Source organism: Podarcis gaigeae (genome assembly GCF_964106915.1).
Source record: "Podarcis gaigeae genome assembly, chromosome: 6".
Classification (NCBI taxonomy): Eukaryota; Metazoa; Chordata; class Lepidosauria; order Squamata; family Lacertidae; genus Podarcis; species Podarcis gaigeae.
In genome coordinates, this window is record NC_139682.1 from 93,763,218 (window position 1) to 93,782,723 (window position 19,506).

Here is a 19,506-nt window from a genome sequence, read left to right on the forward strand (position 1 = left end):
TGGCCCTACTTACTTTCTTTCTTTCTTTCTTTCTTTCTTTCTTTCTTTCTTTCTTTCTTTCTTTCTTTATAATAATACCCACTCACACTATAAAGAGCTCATAACGCACCTATTCTCAGCAACATGAAGCATAATAGCTGGACATTGGAGAGACCTGTCAGGAGTAAACATGGACCTCTGGTATCAAATTGTATGGGAAACGGCCTTACTAGAAAAGCTAATCAATAAACTTGATACTGACAAAGGGACAAGTAGAAGAAGACACCATCACCCCAGTATGGCTCCTCTTTATCACATACACATCCCAACAAGACAACAAGAAGAATCCACCAACAGCATGTGAATCAATATGGCTAACTTGACCCATACACACAAACAAATCTCACTGCAGCCAACCAAAGACAACCAACCACCCCCTGGGCCACCCCCCACCCCCACTTCTCTCACTACCAAGAAAATATAACAAACGGATAGAAAGAGAACCTACCCAAGTGATGCTGACACAACCCCCCCCCAAAACACTAAGTAGAAGAATATTAGCTACCGCATCCCACCCACCCCTTTTCTTTCCAACCTTATGCTGCACACAGCACTTAATTATCTCACAATAAATATAACTGATCTGTAGAAAACACAGCCTGAAGATTGAATCTTCCTGAGGGTGGACCTCAAGCACTCCCAGTGGTCAGGGAAATGATGAGAGTTATGGCGCTGTTAAAAAGGTGGTGCACCACCCCAAATTTCTGCCAAGCAGTAGGAAGATTCCAAGGGGTCCAAGGCACTCACCCAGGGTTGTGTTTCCTTTGAGAAAATCAAGGCACAGCAGAGGCTTTAGGAAATATGCTTTATTTTATACATATTAGCACCTGGAGGGGCTGCAGAGTTTACAGCAGGCATAGACAAACTCGGCCCTCCAGATGTTTTGGGACTACAACTCCCATCATCCCTAGCTAACAGGACCAGTGGTCAGGGATGATGGGAGTTGTAGTCCCAAAACATCTGGAGGGCCGAGTTTGCCTATGCCTGGTTTTTACAGCATTTGCATCTGAATAAGTTCTTGCCCTGATGGTGGTTTTCATTAATGTGTTAGTGGCAGAGCCACCATCTCCCTCTGCCTTACAGAAAAACAAACTTAGCCTGTTTGCTCACCATGATTATCAAAATCTCTGATTAAAACTCCAGCACCCAAAAATCTAGAGAGGAAAACCTTGCACCTGGGGTTTTTTGGGGGGAGAGTCCCTGTTCCCTCGCTAACCCATAGCAGTACAAAACACCTTGGCAGAACCAACAAGAAATCTTCTGGTAGCCTAAAACTGATTTTGGCAGGATTTTCATGGACCTCAGTCCTCTTCGTTTTCACTTTGTCTGTGCACATTGATTTTTGTTCAGGGTTTTGAATAGAGATGCTAGGCAAAATAAAAAAAAAATTCCTTCCAGTAGCACCTTAAAGACCAACTAAGTTAGTTCTTGGTATGAGCATGCACACGAAAGCTCATACCAAGAACTAACTTAGTTGGTCTTTAAGGTGCTACTGGAAGGATTTTTTTTTGTTTAGGCAAAATAAAGGAGTGTGCATACCTTAGGCAACAATGATGGCTTCAATCCATTCTTCCCAGCTGAATCTCCGAAGAAATACAATAAACCTGTCACATGTCTCTATCGTTGCCCTATGGGAAACGGATTACAGGAGCATTTCCTCTCTGACAAGCTTTGCTGTGTGTCTCTCCCAGTGGTCTAGCTAGAAAGCATGTTGCAACTGTGTTTGCATAGGCAAGTCACAAGTAAACAGGCTGTATCCAAGGAAACCCCAATGGGAAGCAGATAGGAAGTGAGGTCACTGTTCCCGGCAAGCAGATTAGGAAGTTAAGTAGCTGCAGGGCTAGGTTTGGTCACAGCAGCTGCCAGAACAAGGCGAAGGGAACCGGCTTTGTGGCTAATGTGCTCCTGTCACCCTCCTTCCCAGCGCCATGGTGTGCAGGGCTTTGCATTACAGCCCTTTGCTGTGTTTCTGCCTCTGCTTTTTGCTGACAGGAGCACAGGGGCAGGCGAGGCAAAGCAAGCCTTGGGAGCGCAGAGATGCAGCTCAGAGCTCAGCCTTGCAGGGCAGTGAACACTATGAGCGGCTGAGGAATCACCTGGGGACCATGAGGGCCCTGTCCAGGAGATATTGGCAGCTCCTGGCCTGCCGGCTGTGGCAGGAGGACTGCGAAGAAGAAGTGGCAGAGAAGAATGAGAGAATGAGGACGGTGATGATGGAGGAGGAGGAGGAGGAAGAGGAAGAAAGAGGAGGCACGGTCATCGTGGAACACCAAGGTAAAGAGATGTCACAGCCTTTCCTCTTCTTCCTGACAGTTGCTTTTGCACAGATTAAATCGGCAGCTACTGCTTCATAGAATTTAGCTCACTGAGAAAGGACAAATATGTGTGCATGTAGTGGATGGTCTGAGCGGTCTCTCAATTCTTAGTTTTGGGCCACATATTAAGACTGCAATCCTATACTCACTTCTCTGTAGTGATTCCCGTTTTAACCTAGTGGGACTTGCTTCTAGCATTGCACTGCGTGCGTGAGTATTGTGTTTCAGAGCTGTGTATTAATTATGATTGGGGTTAGGGGTTCGTTGCTTTTTAAAAACTGACTTTTAATCATTTACATATGTTCATCCTGATGTTGTTTTGCATATCTTGTACATTGCAATGCACACTTTATAAGGGGAACAGTGATTACTGTAAGCAAACAGTGACTTAATTTGGCTCTGGATAACATCACTCCTGCCTCCAAAAAGTGGCTAGCAGGAATTTAAAAGAGCATATGAAAAGGCAAGTTTTAGTATATAGCTTTCTTTTTCTGTTAATGTATGCCTTTTATTACACAGGTTTATGATTTTTGTAGTGGTTTGTAGGCTCCCTTGAATGCAAGGATTACAGAAATAAATCTGACCAATAAAGTTTATATAGAATCCTGAACCATCCAAATCTCACCTTACCTTGGGCTCTGCACTGCAGTCTCCTCAGTTGAGGTAGGCTGCACAAGTTGGAGAGTAAAGTGGCAAAATCCTGTGTAGAGTGGGTCTTACTACTTCAGGCAGCAGGTGTACACTTTTAAAAGTAAAGTATGTTCCTTCATCTATAGCCGGAAGTGGTAAAAGTTCTTGCAGGGCATTCCCATCTCCTCTTGCTGCATGCCAGAGCAGGCCATTATTAGTTGTCCCTTGCTGTTGAATTTCTCATACTTCTCAGACACCTGTGATGATAAATAATTGGATGGTGGGGAGAGGCCACCCACAGATATGGAAAACTACAGAAAGCCCTAGATGGCTTTTGTAGGGACGCGGGTGGCGCTGTGGTCTAAACCACAGAGCCTAGGTCTTGCTGATCAGAAGGTTGGTGGTTTGGATCCCTGCAACGGGGTGAGCTCCCGTTGGCTCAGTCCCAGCTCCTGCCAACCTAGCAGTTCGAAAGCACGTCAAAGTGCAAGTAGATAAATAGGTACTGCTCCCACGGGAAGGTAAACGGTGTTTCCATGCGCTGCTCTGGTTCGCCAGAAGTGGCTTAGTCATGCTGGCCACATGACCCAGAAGCTCTCTGCAGACAAATGCTGGCTCCCTTGGCTGATAAAGTGAGTTGTCCGCGACTGGACCTAATGGTCAGGGGTACCTTTACCTTTAGATGCCTTTTATTAGCACACAGTGTGGCATCCAACAGAAGGTGCTAGCAAGGACGTCCGAGGAGTGGAGCTGAAAGTTTTTGAAAAAAAGGCAAGAGCAGACAAGTGTCTCTTGTGCCTGTCCTACAAACCCTTGCCATTGCTGGTAGCATCAATGGAAGTGGGTGGGGAGAGTGCACCAGCGGCAGAGGTTGCTTTGGGCAAGCCCATTTCAGACACACTTCTTCCATCAAGAATATTAACGGCCAACTTTGCAAAATAGTTGTGAGGATGAATGCAGGGCGGGGGTGGTGGTGGTGGTGGAGAGACGTGACCTGCTTGAGTCGCGGGCACTGCGGTAGCTCCCGGCTTTCTTTCCCAAAACTGGCTTGGCTTTCTCCTAGGGTGGAGCTTGCCCATGGTGAGGGAGATCGTCTCCAGCTGGTACTGCAGCTTTGGCAAGTGCTGTGCAACGGGAGACTGCAGAGTGACCAACAACATCACAGGTGAGGACTGTGTTTCCCCTGGCACCCTGCGTATTTCACATATACCCTGCATGAACTGCCTTTGGGACACTGGCACCTGGTGCCCATCAGAGCTGCTGGGGCAGCCCAGCCACTAAGGAGGTCATGTGGGGTTGGGGTGGGCAGGGGCAGGGGCAGGGGCAAGGCCATAGATGCAAGGCCAAGGAGGTCAGATTTCCTCCCCATCCTGCCTTGCAAGGACAGTCTGGACACTGAAGCATTGCAGTCGTACTAATACTTAACACCTATGTCAACATAAAAATGAGGGTAAGACCCACAGTACAAGTGGAGTTCATCTCAGAATAAGATGCAGACAATCCCATTAGTAAACACAAGTATGTCTTTCCTGTAAAATAGCTGGAAACACCAGAAAGCAAGCACTGGTTTATTTCCCTTGTCTGAGAATAAATCATGTTAAGGCTTCACTCCTCATTACCGCTATTCGAAAAAGGAGGATGACAACAATAGTAATGGTAATAATAATCATTTATGAAGATTGTAAATAGAAAAACATTTGCTCCCAACAAAAATAATGAACACATTTATTGTGTTCTGGCTAGAGTGGGTTTTTATGCCACAAAAGTCATGTCTACTCAGAAGAAAGTGCCAAGGAAGTGGGGCTTAGGATAGCAGCATAAACTGCAACTCTAATTTTCTCTGTTTAATCCTGTGAGCTCTGGTGAGTAGGAAGTTCTAAGTCCCCAAAATAACTATCGGATAGAAAGAAGCCTAGCAGATAGAAGGCACCCTGGAAATATTCAGCTGCAGTGTCCAGGTTCAGCCTCTTAGAGGTGAAGAAAAACTACATTTTTCAGAAATGCAGATGTGCTCCAGATGTTGCTGAACCCGAGCCCCAGCCAGTGGGGTCAGTGATCAGGAATGATGGGAGTTGTAGTTCAGCTACATCTGGGTGGCTGTTTCATAGGATACCCACCTCTATTTTGAGTCTCACAATGAAAGAATTAAGTACAACCCAGTCTCACTAAAACCTGTGGATTATATAAAAAATCTTAAATTATGACTATCATTTTCGGGAAAGAATGGTTATAGGAAATATTCAAAATCCCATACCCAGTTACATGGAAGTAAGTCCCACTAAATTCAGTGGGGGTCACTTCTGCGCAGACATGTTATAGAGTTGCACAGGAAGACAGAACTCTGTTGTGAGGAAGCACCAGCATATATTTGGGGCAGGCAGATTCCAGACCTGAAACCTTTTTGCCATACTTCCTGCCTGCAAGAAGAGACCACTGCTCTCATTGTGCAAAATCAGGGGTTCCCTTGCTCCAGTAGAGGTTTCTGCTCATTCCATGACAAACTGGAGGGTGGGCGAGTAAGAAGCATTTGCCTAGGACTGACCACATGCAAAGTAACCTGCCCTGCCAATTCCCAGCTAAATAGATTTTGGGAGGTGCTTCCTCCAGAAGCCCTTGACCTCAGGATCAAACACACTACAAGCCCTGCCATCTCTCTCTCCCTCTATTGAGCAAATACAAAGGGAATCCTCCTCTCGTGATAAGAAGGGATTGAATGAGAGGCCTGCCTTTTTTTTGCAAACTGTTTCCTCACCCTGCCAACCAAGCCTCCCTACCTCAGTTGGTTAGTGTGTGGTGCTGATAACGCCAAGGTTGCAGGTTTGATCCCTGAATGGAACAGCTGCAAATTCCTGCATTGCAGGGGTTGGACTAGAGCAGTTTTTCCCAACCTTTGGTCTCTAGCTGTTTTCGGACTACATTCCCCACCATCCCTGACCACAGGTATTGCTAGCTAGGGATGATGGGAGTTGTAGTCCAAAAGCAGCTGGAGACCCAAGGTTGGGAAACACTGGACTAGAGGATCCTCAGAATCCCTTCCATCTCTACCTCTCCCTCTAAGCCCCTTATTAGGGATGTTGGTGGTGCTGTGGGTTAAACCACAGAGCCTAGGACTTGCCCATCAGAAGGTCAGCAGTTCAAATCCCTGCGGCGGGGTGAGCTCCCGTTGCTCGGTCCCTGCTCCTGCCAACCTAGCAGTTCGAAAGCACATCAAAGTGCAAGTAGATAAATAGGTACTCCAGCGGGAAGGTAAACGACGTTCTGGTTTGCCAGAAGCGGCTTAGTCATGCTTGCCACATGACCCGGAAGCTGTACACCGGCTCCCTCGGCCAATAAAGCGAGATGAGCTCCGCAACCCCAGAGTTGTCCGCGACTGGACCCAATAGTCAGGGGTCTCTTTACCTTTAAGCCCCTTATTTATTTCCCCTCCCCACAAAAAACAACACCAAAGATAATGAAATAAGTATCAAGTCTCTGTTTGTGTGTAGCTGGCACACCATGTCACCCAAATAAAATAAGACATGATAATGGCTAGCTAGCCAGCACTCACAAACATTCTCTTCTCCTCATCCATCATAATGCAAGGTGGGACTTAGAAAAAGCCCCTAACCCATGCCCAAAGACTGCCAAGTCATTGAGGGGTGACTTAAAACCATTTTCATCCCTTCTGTGTCCTCCCCATGAAATCTTTCCCTCCTCCCACCCCCAAAATAATATTTTATTGACTCACAAAACAAGTTGTTTCCACACTCATTTGTCTCCTTGCCTTCTGTGCCACATATTGATGTGGGCTGATGTACTCTTGGTCTCTCACACACTCAGGAACGTCAACCAGTTGATGTTATGAAAGCAGCAAGGCTGCTTTTGGCTTAACTCAACGGGGCTTGCAGCAGTGGAGGGAAAAGATGGTTGTGCAGACTCAGGAAGAACCTATGGTTGTGACTGGGCTTCAAAAACAAAGCCCAGCTGATTTGGTAATGCTAATTGTGTTGCATGTTAATTGTGTTGCATGTGTGGGAAAGCACACCTGGTTTACCATTTGCCTCCTACATCCTAACAGCCTGGAAATGGCAGTGAACTTGCGGCTGAGGTTTTGGCCAACAAGTGAGTAGTTTCCTCAGAGCTTTCTGTGGCTACAAATAACCCTTGTAAAACACAAAGGCTCCAATTCAACTGAAATCAGCTGCAATTAAATCCCAAGGAAATAAATGGACAAGGTTTTCAGTATTAACTTTGTCCCACTGGGACAATGGGCCCTAATTCAATTGCGTTAAAAACAAAAACAAAGTGGAGACTCTCAAATGAAGCCTGTTGTGGTCTTTCATCTTTTTAGGACTGAACAGATAACCCTTTGAGTATCTCAAGTTGTCTAGCAATACAAATGATTCTGTGACAAAGAAAGCTGGGGGAATTATACAAATTTGCCAGATCTCCTCTTATTTTGCATGAAATAGTCTGCTGCTGTTCTTTTAACAATTTTACATTTATCCTCCTGCTGCTAATCACTGGTAAGAGATTACAAAACTCACAGAAACACCATTACTAGCCCCTGTTTTCTGCTCACCTGCCCTTGCCTAGCTGCCCAGCCGTAATGGTGTAACTTGTTTAAGGAAGGAAGATGAAGGTCTTTGAAAGGTGGAGCTTGTGACTTCTCTACAGTTCTATGGAATCATCACACACTTGCGCCCAGAGACCTCCTCTTAAGGCATGAATTTCTAGCAATACCGCCCTCCTTCCATTGTGCCTTTTATCTCAACCAAAAAATGATATGCAAAGGATTTCCTGCCCTTTTATTCACCACCAGGGTTGGAGCTGGAGCTGGGCAGGCGACTTCACGGGCAGCACTTAGCAAAAGATGTTGTCCTGAAAGCTGTTCAAGGCTTCCTGGAAACCCCTCAGCCAGATAAAGCCTTGGCCCTTTCCTTCCACGGCTGGTCTGGCACAGGCAAGAACTTCGTGGCCCGGATAATGGCAGAACACCTTTACCAGGATGGCTTGAAAAGCGACTGTGTCAAAGTCTTCATTTCACCATTTCACTTCCCTCATTCCAAGTATGTGGATATTTACAAGGTGAGGGGAATTTTTCTCAGTAGATAATTAACCAGTGCACTGATTGTTTTGATGTTTCAGTGTTGAATGAGTGTCCCTCTTTGCTCCTCAATTCTTAACTTTTGTAAAGTGCCATCATGGAACTGTGGCAGAATTCTAACCTTACAGTGCAGCCTCCCTCCCCTCCCAAATCACTTTTTGTCTGCATTTGCCTACGCCCCACCCCCAAGGTGATGTGTCTTGTAATTAAAACCATTTTGTGCTGTTACCGGAAAAATCCGAGGGCTCCCTTGGACAAAAAGTAAAGACACCAACCAGAGTAAATTGGAGCAAATCAGCAGCCTGTAGGCTTGGCCTTTGTTGACTGTTGCAACAGGGTGCTCCCCTCACTTGCAGGTGAGAGGAAAGACACAGAAAAATGGTGTGCAAGACTTTATAAAAACTTTTGAAATTCCCATCCTCTAGGTCAAGCCCACCCCCAGAAACATCATGCATACATTACAGAAAGGAGGGGTTGAGGGAGGAGTTGTGGTGGTAACCTGAGTGTCCTGTCACCTGGCTGGTTCCCTTCTCCTCCTCCCCATGAGTCATTTTCTGAAGACAAAAGGTAGTCGCAGTTTCCTGCCCCCTGAGGGAAGATCTGATCATTGTCCTTTGTTCCAGTCCATGCTGAATCCATTCCCATATGCAAGTTCTTTGTGATCTTGATTGTCTTCTGTCTAGGACCATCAGGGTTGGCATAGCAACTGGGCAGGGCTCTTGTGGATGTGCTGGGATGGTGAAGGGATTATGGTGCCCTGTATCAAACCTTCCCCATTTTGTAGTCCTTCCTTCATGGAGTAAAATAAAAGTAGAACAGTGCAAATCCGATGCATGGTTGATTTTCTATGAATTTATAACAGAAGCGTAGCGTATGTAGTGTGTGAGTGTGAGTGTGTGTGAAGTTTGTACAAGCTGAATGATGGGGGGGGGGGTTCCTGCTACAATGCCACTCAGTTTTTTATTTATGATTTTATGCTGGCTTCATGACATGACTGTCTTTCTTTTTAGTTGCTCAATTTATTGGCTTCAAGTTTTTATTGTTTGATAGCTTGTACTGCAATAACTGGCCATGCAATGTTTATTCCTTAAAACAGGGGAGGAGGAGACCCTGCAGTCCTTTAGATTTTGCTGGACAACCATCACTTCCTTCCCCGACCATTGACGGGGGCTGATAGGAACTGGAGGGTAGCAAAATCCGGAGAACCAAAGGCCATCCTCACCCTGCCCTAAAAGGGGGGGAATTAATTAAATTCATTTCCCATCTCCTTTGGCCGCTCAGGTTCAGCTCGCAAAACAGATCAGTGAGACGGTCCAAGAGTGTGAGCAGTCACTGTTCATCTTTGATGAGGCAGAGAAGCTTCACGATGACCTCCTAGATGGCTTAAAACCCTACATGGATCACTACGACAGCATTGATACAGTGGATTACCGGAGATCCATCTTCTTATTCCTTAGGTGATTACCTCCCCTCTTTTTTTGTAGCTGATGTACCGAAGAGGGGTCTCTTTTTCCAGAGGTTCTTGAAAGGTATATGTGAGTTTGAAGAGGAGTTTCTAAGCTTATGCAGATGAAAACCTTGGGATGCATCCATCTGTCACAAGCAGTTCCTCTCCCTGCCGTAGGTGACATGCTGCAGATGCTCAGGGAAACCTCCAGTGCTGGCCAGCTTAGCAGTTCGATGCAATAAGCAATACCTGCAGTAAAATATCCAGTAGGTTCCATCCCAAAATATGCAAGGGGAAGGACATGCGTTTCTCTGTTTGGGGTGGGTGGGGGAAGAGTTGTATCAGTCTCAAAAGAAACTTCTTTTCTGAATCCATATCCAAGACGAGGCCTTTGAATCTCATTGAGAACTTTACCTACTCTCGCTGAAATCTGAATTGCTCTTGGTACTCATCCTAATCTACGAAAAAGAATGTGGAAATGTCTGTATTGATAGCTTGTGGTCCCTTGATGTCTGGTACTTTGAAACTGTTGGGATTTGTGCCAACTTTTTTTCTGACTTTTGGGGGGTAGATTGGAGTAGGGCCAAGAGTTGCATCTCCTGTTCAGCATCTCCTGCAAACACAGCTGGCATGCAGCTGCCCAGGACTAAGTCAACCTCCAGCCGGGGCAGTGGAACCATATCACTGCCATGTCCTGTGTCCTCCTGGCTGCATCCCCAATACAAAAGGGGATGTATTGCAATGGCTGAAGGTGCAAACAAGGTATTGCTGGTTTAAATCTCCCTTCAGCCTTCATTTTCTCACCTGCAGGCTACGTTAAGAGCTCTCAACACAGGCTAAGCTAGTTGTACCATTGTGTAGGCTGGTTTTCTTTTCCTCTGCACAGGGGATGGTCAGGTTGGCCACCACCAAGGGCACAGGCCTGGCAGGGGGAAATTGCACCTCTCCGCTCTGGCTCAAGAGTGGCTAGGAGCCTGCCTGCCCGCTCATGCGCTCTCCTTGCCAAGGCTCGCAAGGGAGCCTAGCTCCACCTCTGCACCCTATGTGCTCCATGCTAGACTTTCCATGACCCTCAGGGTAGGGAAGGGGTCTACTGAAGCCAGGGAACAGGGCATGCCTCAAGTATAAGCCAGGAGCAACCATTTCCAACATAAATTATTACACAGAAAGCTGCTGGCATTTTTTTAAAGAGATGTACCCCCTCCATGCAACATGCTACAGCACCTTCTATTCTTGCATTTGTGCATGGAAGTTAACTAGGACTTTCCCAAAGTTGCTGATCCCTGGTTTGGGACCTTTTTCACAATGGTTGAACGCAGAACAGGTTGTGTGGCAAAGTTATTTTCCCTAGCTGTGGCCTCCGCATTCTGTCGGTCCAACTCAAAAATAATTCTCTCTCTTCCCTCTCAGTAACACCGGCAGCAACATCATTAATGAGGTGGCTCTTGACTTCTGGCGCGCCGGTCGAGCCAGAGAGGAAATAACCATGGATTCCTTAGAACAGTACCTACGGACGGAGCTGCTGGAGTCTACAGGTGAGACGCCCTTTGATCCTGACACAGTAGGCAGGATTTGCGAAGTTCTCTTTCCCCTTCGTGTTCTAAGGGACTGCTTCACGCATCACCAAAGAATCAACATTTTCCTGTAGACACTGCATTGTGAACCTGTATCAAAGCATTTGTTGTAAAAACACATGCTTCACATGTGATGATGGCTTACATCAAGGGTGGGGAAGCTCCAAGGTTGTGGAATTCGTCGAGATGGGGCTGATGGGAGCCGCACTCCCCCATCCCTGGTTTAAGTGTGCATCTGAAAATGAAAGGAGATGGCGTATCCTGTCAAGGACACACGCTGTGGCCAGCCGGTGTCTACTCACACATCATCCCCACGACAGGGTGAGCTCCCGTTGCTCTGTCCCAGCTCCTGCCAACCTAGCAGTTTGAAAGCATGCCAAATAGGTACTGCTGTGGATGGGAAGGTAAATGGTGTTTTCATGTGTTCTGGCTTACGGTGTTCTGTTTTGCTAGAAGCGGCTTAGTCATGCTGGCCACATGACCCAGAAAGCTGTCTGTGGACAAACGCCTGTTACCTTGCAGGGTCGTCTTTACCTGGGGGTGCAAGGGGTGCAGGGCACCCAGACGGCAAATTCTGGGGGGTGACAGGCGCCCACTCTTTGGCGACTCCATCTCCAGCGCCACCGCCACCACCTCTGAGACTGAGCAACAGCCACCACTGCCCGGAGCCCCAGCCAAGGGAGGACAAGGAAGGAGTGCGGGGGAAAGCTGCAGCTCCCGCGGAGAAGGACAAGGGGCGGTGGCAGCAGCAGCAGCAGCAGTGAGGGCCATTGCCACCCCTCGCAGCAGCAGCAGTGCCTCAGGCCAAGTCCTAGTAGGGCTTGGCGGTGAAGCAGCAGCCACTGGCGCAGCAGATACCTTGGGAGAAGCTGCGCCTGGAGGAGCGGGAGGCAGCGAGGCGAGTCCCATCTCAGCCTCTCCCCTCCCTGCCTGCTGGGAAGGGGCAGCTCCTTCGCCTGCCCGTCCAACAGATGGACCCTTCAGGCCGACAAAGGGCTGTGCTGTAACCCCTCCCCTGGCGCCAGGGGGGTCAGCTCCACCAGACGCGCGCGCTCCTTTCCCGCCTGGGGAACCTGCCGCCCACCACGGTGCAGGCTTCCTTCCAGGCCACCCCAAATTTGGGGGCGCTGGGCAGATCTTTGCATCCCGGCACCACATATGCTAAAGACAGCCCTGCTCCCTTGGCCTGAAAATGAGTTGAATACTGGAACCCCATAGTCACCGTTGACTGGACTTAACCATCCAGGGGTCCTTTACCTTTTTTTTACCTTTACTGACACATAACGTCAAGAGCTCCTTTGGATAAAGCAGCGCTTGCTGGAGCAGCTATAAATTCACTGGAAATGTTAACTGCATTTGCTAACATCCATGCTTCCTTCCCCACGGGTGGCGTTGTGGGTTAAACCAGAGCCTAGGGCTTGCCAATCAGAAGGTCGGCAGTTCGAATCCCTGCAACAGGGTGACCTCCTGTTGCTCGGTCTCTGCTCCTGCCAACCTAGCAGTTTGAAAGCATGTCAAAGTGCAAGTAGATAAATAGGTACCGCTTCAGCGGGAAGATAAACGGCGTTTCCGTGCGCTGCTCTGGTTCGTCGGAAGCGGCTTAGTCATGCTGGCCACATGACCCGGAAGCTGTACGCCGGCTCCCTCAGCCAATAAAGCGAGATGAGCGCCGCAACCCCAGTTGGTCACGACTGGACCTAATTATCAGGGGTCCCTTTACCTTTACTTTTTATGCTTCCTTCCCAATGTCTCTCCTGCTCTTTCCCTTCCCTTGTCTCCTCCTGCTGCCCAAATTTAGACTGTTAAGATCCTTGGGACAGCATTCTATCCGTTTTGTTACTCCACTAAAGGCCACATACGCTGACGTTCCTGTACAAACAACCCATGCCCAACTCAGCTAGGAAAGCAGCCGTCTTTCCTAGCCGGCTTCTGTGGCAACCTGGAGACACAATAATACCTTGGAGGAACGGGAGGGAAATTGACTAATGCACCCCTTCCACTTCTTTTCCTCCAGATGAGGGTTATGCCCACAACCGCCTTCTGGAAGAGAATCTCATAGACTTCCTGGTACCCTTCCTGCCCTTGGAGTTCCGCCACGTGAAGCTGTGTGCTAGAGATGCTTTCCTTGCCCGGGGCCTTCAGTTCACCGAAGAGGCGCTGGATGAGGTTGCAAGGATGATGGTGTTCGTCCCCAAGGAGGAGAAACTTTTCTCAGCCCAGGGTTGCAAGTCAGTCTCTCAGCGTATAAACTACTTCCTTCCCTGATGTTGTCGGAGTTGGGCTGCACAAAGGGCTGCAATGCAACCTGCTCTGCTTCCTCTTGCACAGGGAGTGAGAGGTGTTTACTTCACTGACACCGGGCATTAAATCCCCTAGAGTGTGGGGGCTGTTGGACTGGGGAAAAGCAATAATTCTGAAGTCTGTGGAGGAACATGCATCAGCAAGTGAAGACATTGCCAATGAGTAGACACTATGCAGCTGGAATCAACATCAATGGTGCTGTTAAAAAGGACATTTTCATGCGCTGCTTTGAAATAAATGGTGGTCATTTAGGCAGGTCCTGAGGCAGAGAAACTACAGCAGCAAGTAGAGTTGAAGGCTGCTTCCTTTTTGTCTTGAAGACTGAGATTTCTTTTGGCGGTTGTCTGAAAGGAGACATGACTTTCTCCTCTGCCCCTTTAGGGGTGTGACTGAGCAAGGAGCTGGAATATTTCCTTACAATGCAAGAAATGCCTCCGAGTTATTGCATGAATGAGGGGACTTGCCCTGAACTTGGAGAGGTAGTACTTACCTTCACAATACTTAATAATCGGCTTTTAAAGGATGCAGGGATACTGCAGCAAGTAATCTGCTGCAAAGTTTTGGCTAATGTGCCTCCTTGTATATATGTACACTATGAAGAATGCACATTTGCAATTTTTAATCTGCTAAGGGACTTAAATCCAGGACACCATCAGGGTGTACTCAACTCAAAGTCTGTGTTTGTGTTGGATGGGTGTGGGGTGGGAGGCAGCGACAAGTGCCAAAATTGTGGTGCACTTCCAGCTCAGCGCGGAAGTTGAGCAATAAAGCTTAGTCACTGTGAGATAAAAAGCAAACACTGTTTGCATGAGCCACTAGTTTTGCAAACCTGCATCTTTATGAATTAAAACTTGGCACTGTTACCCATTTCTGCTACAATACAAAGCACAGAGTGGTCAAGCTTGGCATCCTGGTGCTTGTTCTGGCCCACTTTGGACATACTTTAGAGAGTGCCGCCTCACATTGGCCAGGTGTATCCTACTGCATAGCCCACCAGAAAGAGATGCAGTGCTTGCTTAGCAGGGAGGAACACAGGCCAGAATGATACAGGAATTTAGTAATGAGCTAACATTTCAAGCCTCCACACATAAACCCTGGGCAAACATTAACCCATGCATGGACATCAACCAGTCCTAGAGGCAGCTTAAGTATGCCTGGTGGGTGAGGCTGGTACAATTTCATTTCCTCACAATACAAACTTGTAAATTAATCCAAACTATTCCTCTGGTTTAGGGTGGGCAGCAGGAGAGGCTAACCCATAGTTTGTGCACCGAATCTAACTCCTCTTGATCTATTTTAGTGCCCTCAAGACCCTCAATAATTTGGTGCCAACCTTTTATTAGGTTCCCCCCCCCAAACTATTCTGCTCTGTGCCATAGTCTGCTGTGGTGTGCAGCTTCCTCATTCTTGAAAACTTGCATCTGAAGCACTTGCTAAAAATAAAAGAGCAGGAACCACCCAAATCACCCTTTCTTCTGCACTGGAAAAGTCCCTCTTGCTGTCATGGCGAAGCAGAGCTGTAGAATCACTGCAGTGCTCTAAGAAGGCTGTCTTAATGCTGCAAGGTTGAGTGAGACGGAGAGAGGGCTCACCACAATTAAAGTTGAGACATGGCTATGGAAAGCCCAGGCATGCAAGCTTGCTCATTGGGTTAGCACTTCACACATACTTGGGAAATGAACAGAAAAACACACTCCTGCCCAAGCGCTGGTTGCTACAAGATGAAAACAATCATCCAAGTCCTCTTCCATCACTCTGGTTCTTCTCTCCCTCTTGGCAGGGAAAATAGCTTGTCATTAGTTAGTCTCCTTGCTTTACCAGCACATCATGGTTCAAGCTTATTAGAACAGAAATGTGCATTTTACTTCTCATAGGGCTGGAAAATCCCACTGCTTTCCTGAGCACAGACGAAGTGCGAGAGCCACAGCAGGAGTGGGGGGCAACAATGATTTGACAGAGAAGCTTTAAAAGCCTCAAAGTACAACAGCTGGAAAGCACACTGAGATAGCCCCCAAGATGAAGAGGTGGTCAGGCACTCTGCTACAGGAGGTACTTGTGGAAAACGCGGGGAGGGGGCAGAATTAACATGTTCAGACAACTTATCATTGTAAAAGCAACAAATCCATGTTTATCCCTTATACGGAAGTAAAAGGTGAAAAAACCCACACTACTAGTTTCTAATTATGAATTATTATAAACACCATTAAATTATTTGAATTGTGAAAATAATTCCAGGGTCATCATTTCTGTTAACTCAAATTCGTTCTAAAAATATTTGTCACAAGAACTTCCGCTTGGCTTGGGCTTAGCCATTTCTGGTTCTTCGGCCATGGTCACTTTGGCATGTGGCTCCTACAGAGCTTGCAATGGGACAACATAGACTCTGAGATGTGGCAAACAGATCTAGCACCGACATGTCCCGATGCGCCACAATTTAGCCGAAAACCTGTGGGTTCAATTGCCGCTGCACCTCTGGCACCACTGAATGGCAGAGCCAGTCTGCTACCACATTGTTGACTATGGCCAAATACTCTGCTCTCAAAGACGCTAGATGCTTTTCTGCCCACATGGTTTTTCTGCCTCCCAATTCTGCTTTTTTGACCAGGTGCTGGCCTCCTTGTTGACATAGACATGGGCAGCAGTTTTGTAGGTCCACACCAGCAGGTGCTGATCCTAGAACATCCAAACAGAGGCCCCGAATCACTGGCTCCTCCAGGTGTGCTCCTCAGGTAATGAGACTGGCATCTGTCATAAGAACCAGCCTCTGTGGCTCCTGAAGACTTACTCCTGAAAAATGATGGGGGTGCAGTTAGCAGTGTAGCACCTCCTTCAACGTAGCAGATATAGAGAGCAGTATCCGTTCTTTCTGGATGATCTAGTTCTGAAAGGGGAGCAGTTGCTGCAGCAACCTGGAGTGAAGTCTTGCACATGGCATTAGATTGTAGACGCTCACCAAAAGGCCTTGCAGATGAGACAGAAACATCAGATCCTCGGGGAACCTGCAGAGCAGGTCTCCTCCACGCTCTCGTCATGATATGAACCTTTCCATGTCCAACACCACATCCTGGAGGGGAAGGTTCTATAGTAGACAAACCTTAGGTAATTATTCTGGCGGCAATGTGGAGACAAGCTTCTGAGAGGTCTACACATACCATCCAATCACCTTCTTTTAGTGCCTCTATGGTTGACCATATTGGTTTTTTTTTACCCATTTGTTTAGTTATTTGAAGTCTAGAATTGTGCAAGTGTCTCCATGCTGTTTGGCACCAAGGACGCGACTGAAGATATTCCAGATCTCCCAGAAGAGGAGCAGACCCTAGGGCTCTGATGTCTAACAAGTGTTGAGTGGTCCATCAGTAAGCCTGATGATGTTTTACTGGATTTCTGGAATGAGGGGTTGGGACAAACCAATCTTGAGGTCATATTGTATGGCATAACCTTTGGATACCGTCTCTATCACTCACCTCCCTGTTGCTATATGGGACCAGAGATGGGCAAAGGAGAGGAGCCACTGGGCCACTGGACACCCCCCTCTTGTAGTCATGCTGAGCTGGCCTTCTTGGCCCTTTCTGGAGCTTGGGGGACAGGAAAGGGTGGGCAGGTGGCTCATTGTCTCTGCCTGCCTCCCGCTGTCCTCCCGCCCCCAGCTGTGGAAAGAATGTCCTCCAGGTAAACTACAGCAGCACTATTTGCTTGTAGACTGCTGCACACAGAAAACAGTAAGGTTATGTTTGCTGTCTAGGCTTGCTTGCCAAAAGATCAAAAAGCACGTGCAACCAAGGCAATATGACACAACATGCAGAGTAACCACAATCTGGTCTATAGGGTCAAAGATACCTTCCAACGTTGTCATCCTTGTGAAGAGGATTCGCAATACTACACACAGAAGTGTGGCCACTGGACTTATGGACCTTTGGCACAGTTTCATGGTTGAAAACCTCAAATGGAAAATAAGCACACAACTTCCATACTGTTCAGAGAAGGGTGACTTGGCAAATCGGAAATGTCTGAGACTGATGCAGAGTTTGTGTTCCAATGTCCCATGTGCCAATGCTGGACAGAGGTCTTCCAATGTGATGATTTGGCCAGACCTGGGTCATGGAAACTGGGATTTCCAGTCAGGAAACTCACAGGGAGGCCTCAGGTTTACTTACCGCACTTTGCAAGGGTAACACGGGATGCTATTTATGCTGTCTTGAACTCCCTTAAGGAACAGCAAGATACAAGCATGATAGATAAGATAAATACCAGCATTGCTTTTTGAGAAAAGCTCCCCTCTGGAAAAAAATAAAGCACAGGATTTTGGAGAGGATGAACAAACAAAAAGTCTTTAAGGAAGAGCAGCCCTAATCAACAGCAGGTGACATCATTTGCAGACTCAGGTGGCCCATAAAAGATATTGACATCCTACATTTATTTTGGCAGCTTGAGGACTGGCTTGATATGGCGACACTTTTTTAAATCTTGTGCATCAAACTCCCCACTTGTTTTTTGTTTTGAGTTTTAAATCAGTGCAAACAGCAGTGCTGCGGTGGGGGAAGAGAAGTGCTTACTTCTCTGGCGGGCCTGAACTGGATCAGGGCCCCATACTGCTGTTTTAAGAACTTGCTTGTACAGTATTGTTTTTCTAGATAACACTAAAATATAGACAAAGAACAATATTTGTGGTCACCATACAGTGTGAGTATAAGCCCAATGGCCAGTCATATGGATATTCAATCCCTACCTCTATTCTGCAACTTAATAATGTGTCCTTCGCCAGTTGCCCATTTGGTTGCTTAGTTTTTTTGGGGGGGTTACAACATATGAAATAAAGGAATGTCATATTATAAAGGAACACAGATCATTTCTGTGTCTCTAATGCATGTCTTCAGTTACTTTGTCTTATTTCCTTTTTCTTTTTAAAAAAGGATATAGATTCAATATCTGAAAATACCAAAGGTCAATTGTGGACTTGGCAAATTATTTGTAGAACCTATGATGTGCTTTCACTACTCAAAACATTAGTGATTCTTTGCGCAGAGGATTTTCTGTGACAAACAAAAGAGAACAACAGTCACACCTGCCATTGTGCTGGTTTCTTTTTGGTTAGTAGTAGTCTTCAAGTTAGGGCACTGTGGGTTAAACCACAGAGCCTAGTGCTTGCTGATCAGAAGGTCAGCGGTTCGAATCCCCGTGACGGGGTGAGCTCCCGTTGCTCGGTCCCTGCTCCTGCCAACCTAGCATTTTGAAAGCACGTCAAAGTGCAAGTAGATAAATAGGTACTGCTCCGGCGGGAAGGTAAACGGCGTTTCCGTGCGCTGCTCTGGTTCGCCAGAAGCGGCTTAGTCATGCTGGCCACATGACCCGGAAGCTGTACACTGGCTCCCTCAGCCAATAAAGCGAGATGAGCGCCGCAACCCCAGAGTCGGCCACAACTGGACCTAATGGTCAGGGGTCCCTTTACCTTTTAGTCTTCATGTTCTGTTTGGCTAGGCACCTCTATCACATGTGGAAGAATATACCTCTCTGCACAGCCACTCAGACATTGGAGGTTTACTGAGCTGCACACCATTCTCAAGACCTATGGAGACAAGTACCATCTCTGTACTATTTTAAAGGAATTTCCCGATTCTTACCACACCAACGTAAGTGCCATGGGCTAGCTGCATCAGGATAATGCAGACAGGAGGGAGGGTTCCAGCAGGATGTGAGGGGCCTCTGCTAGGATTGGGACAGGCTGATAAGTGAGGATCGGGTTGGGGGGTCCCCTCAACCTGCTTTTTGTCTCATCCATCTCCATGATGAGAGGTGTGAGCCCTACCACCTCCTCTGCAGCTGTGCCACACTGCCCACCCTGATGCTGTCAAGGCACTAGGCACCCCCAACCTGCAGCCCTCCAGATGTTTTGGCCTACAACTCGCATGATCCCTAGCTAACAGGACCAGTGGTCAGGGATGATGGGAACTGTAGGGCCGAAGGTTGGAGATGCCTGCACTAGGAGCAGCTTAGCCAAGAACAACACTGTTTCCTCAGTCTTTAATATAGGATATCTTGGTTATACACTGTCAACCTGTTTTTCAATTTGACATCTACTCTGACCTCTACAAGCAGATTTAAGCAATGCTGTTGCCA

At 47.3% G+C, this 19,506-nt stretch overlaps 2 protein-coding genes across 3 annotated transcripts in view; one reads left to right on the plus strand and one right to left on the minus strand.

Moving 5' to 3' along the window:
* ABL2 (ABL proto-oncogene 2, non-receptor tyrosine kinase) overlaps positions 1-19,506 on the minus strand; it is a gene marked incomplete at its 5' end in the record, with an annotated part of 81,069 nt that overhangs the window by 6,179 nt on the left and 55,384 nt on the right. The window contains one exon of one of the 2 annotated variants that reach the window (XM_083743769.1): positions 18,475-18,955. The exons of the other annotated variant lie outside the window; for it this stretch is intronic. Of the gene's footprint in view, positions 1-18,474; positions 18,956-19,506 lie in introns of those variants that run through there. 2 annotated transcript variants of the gene reach the window in all.
* TOR3A (torsin family 3 member A) lies at positions 1,008-15,621 on the plus strand. The gene is made up of 7 exons (XM_083743937.1): positions 1,008-1,410; positions 1,556-2,313; positions 4,048-4,149; positions 7,786-8,051; positions 9,352-9,527; positions 10,928-11,052; positions 13,106-15,621. The coding sequence occupies exons 2-7, from the start codon at positions 1,968-1,970 to the stop codon at positions 13,354-13,356; spliced, it is 1,266 nt and encodes a 421-aa protein (XP_083600063.1). The 5' UTR covers positions 1,008-1,410; positions 1,556-1,967; the 3' UTR covers positions 13,357-15,621.

Coding starts and splice junctions, on each gene's coding strand:
- TOR3A (XM_083743937.1), top strand. CDS start 1,968: ATGGTGTGCAGGGCTTTGCATTACAGCCCTTTGCTGTGTTTCTGCCTC. Junction 9,528..10,927: donor TCCATCTTCTTATTCCTTAG/GTGATTACCTCC, acceptor CTTCCCTCTCAG/TAACACCGGCAGCAACATCA. Junction 11,053..13,105: donor GGAGCTGCTGGAGTCTACAG/GTGAGACGCCCT, acceptor CTTTTCCTCCAG/ATGAGGGTTATGCCCACAAC.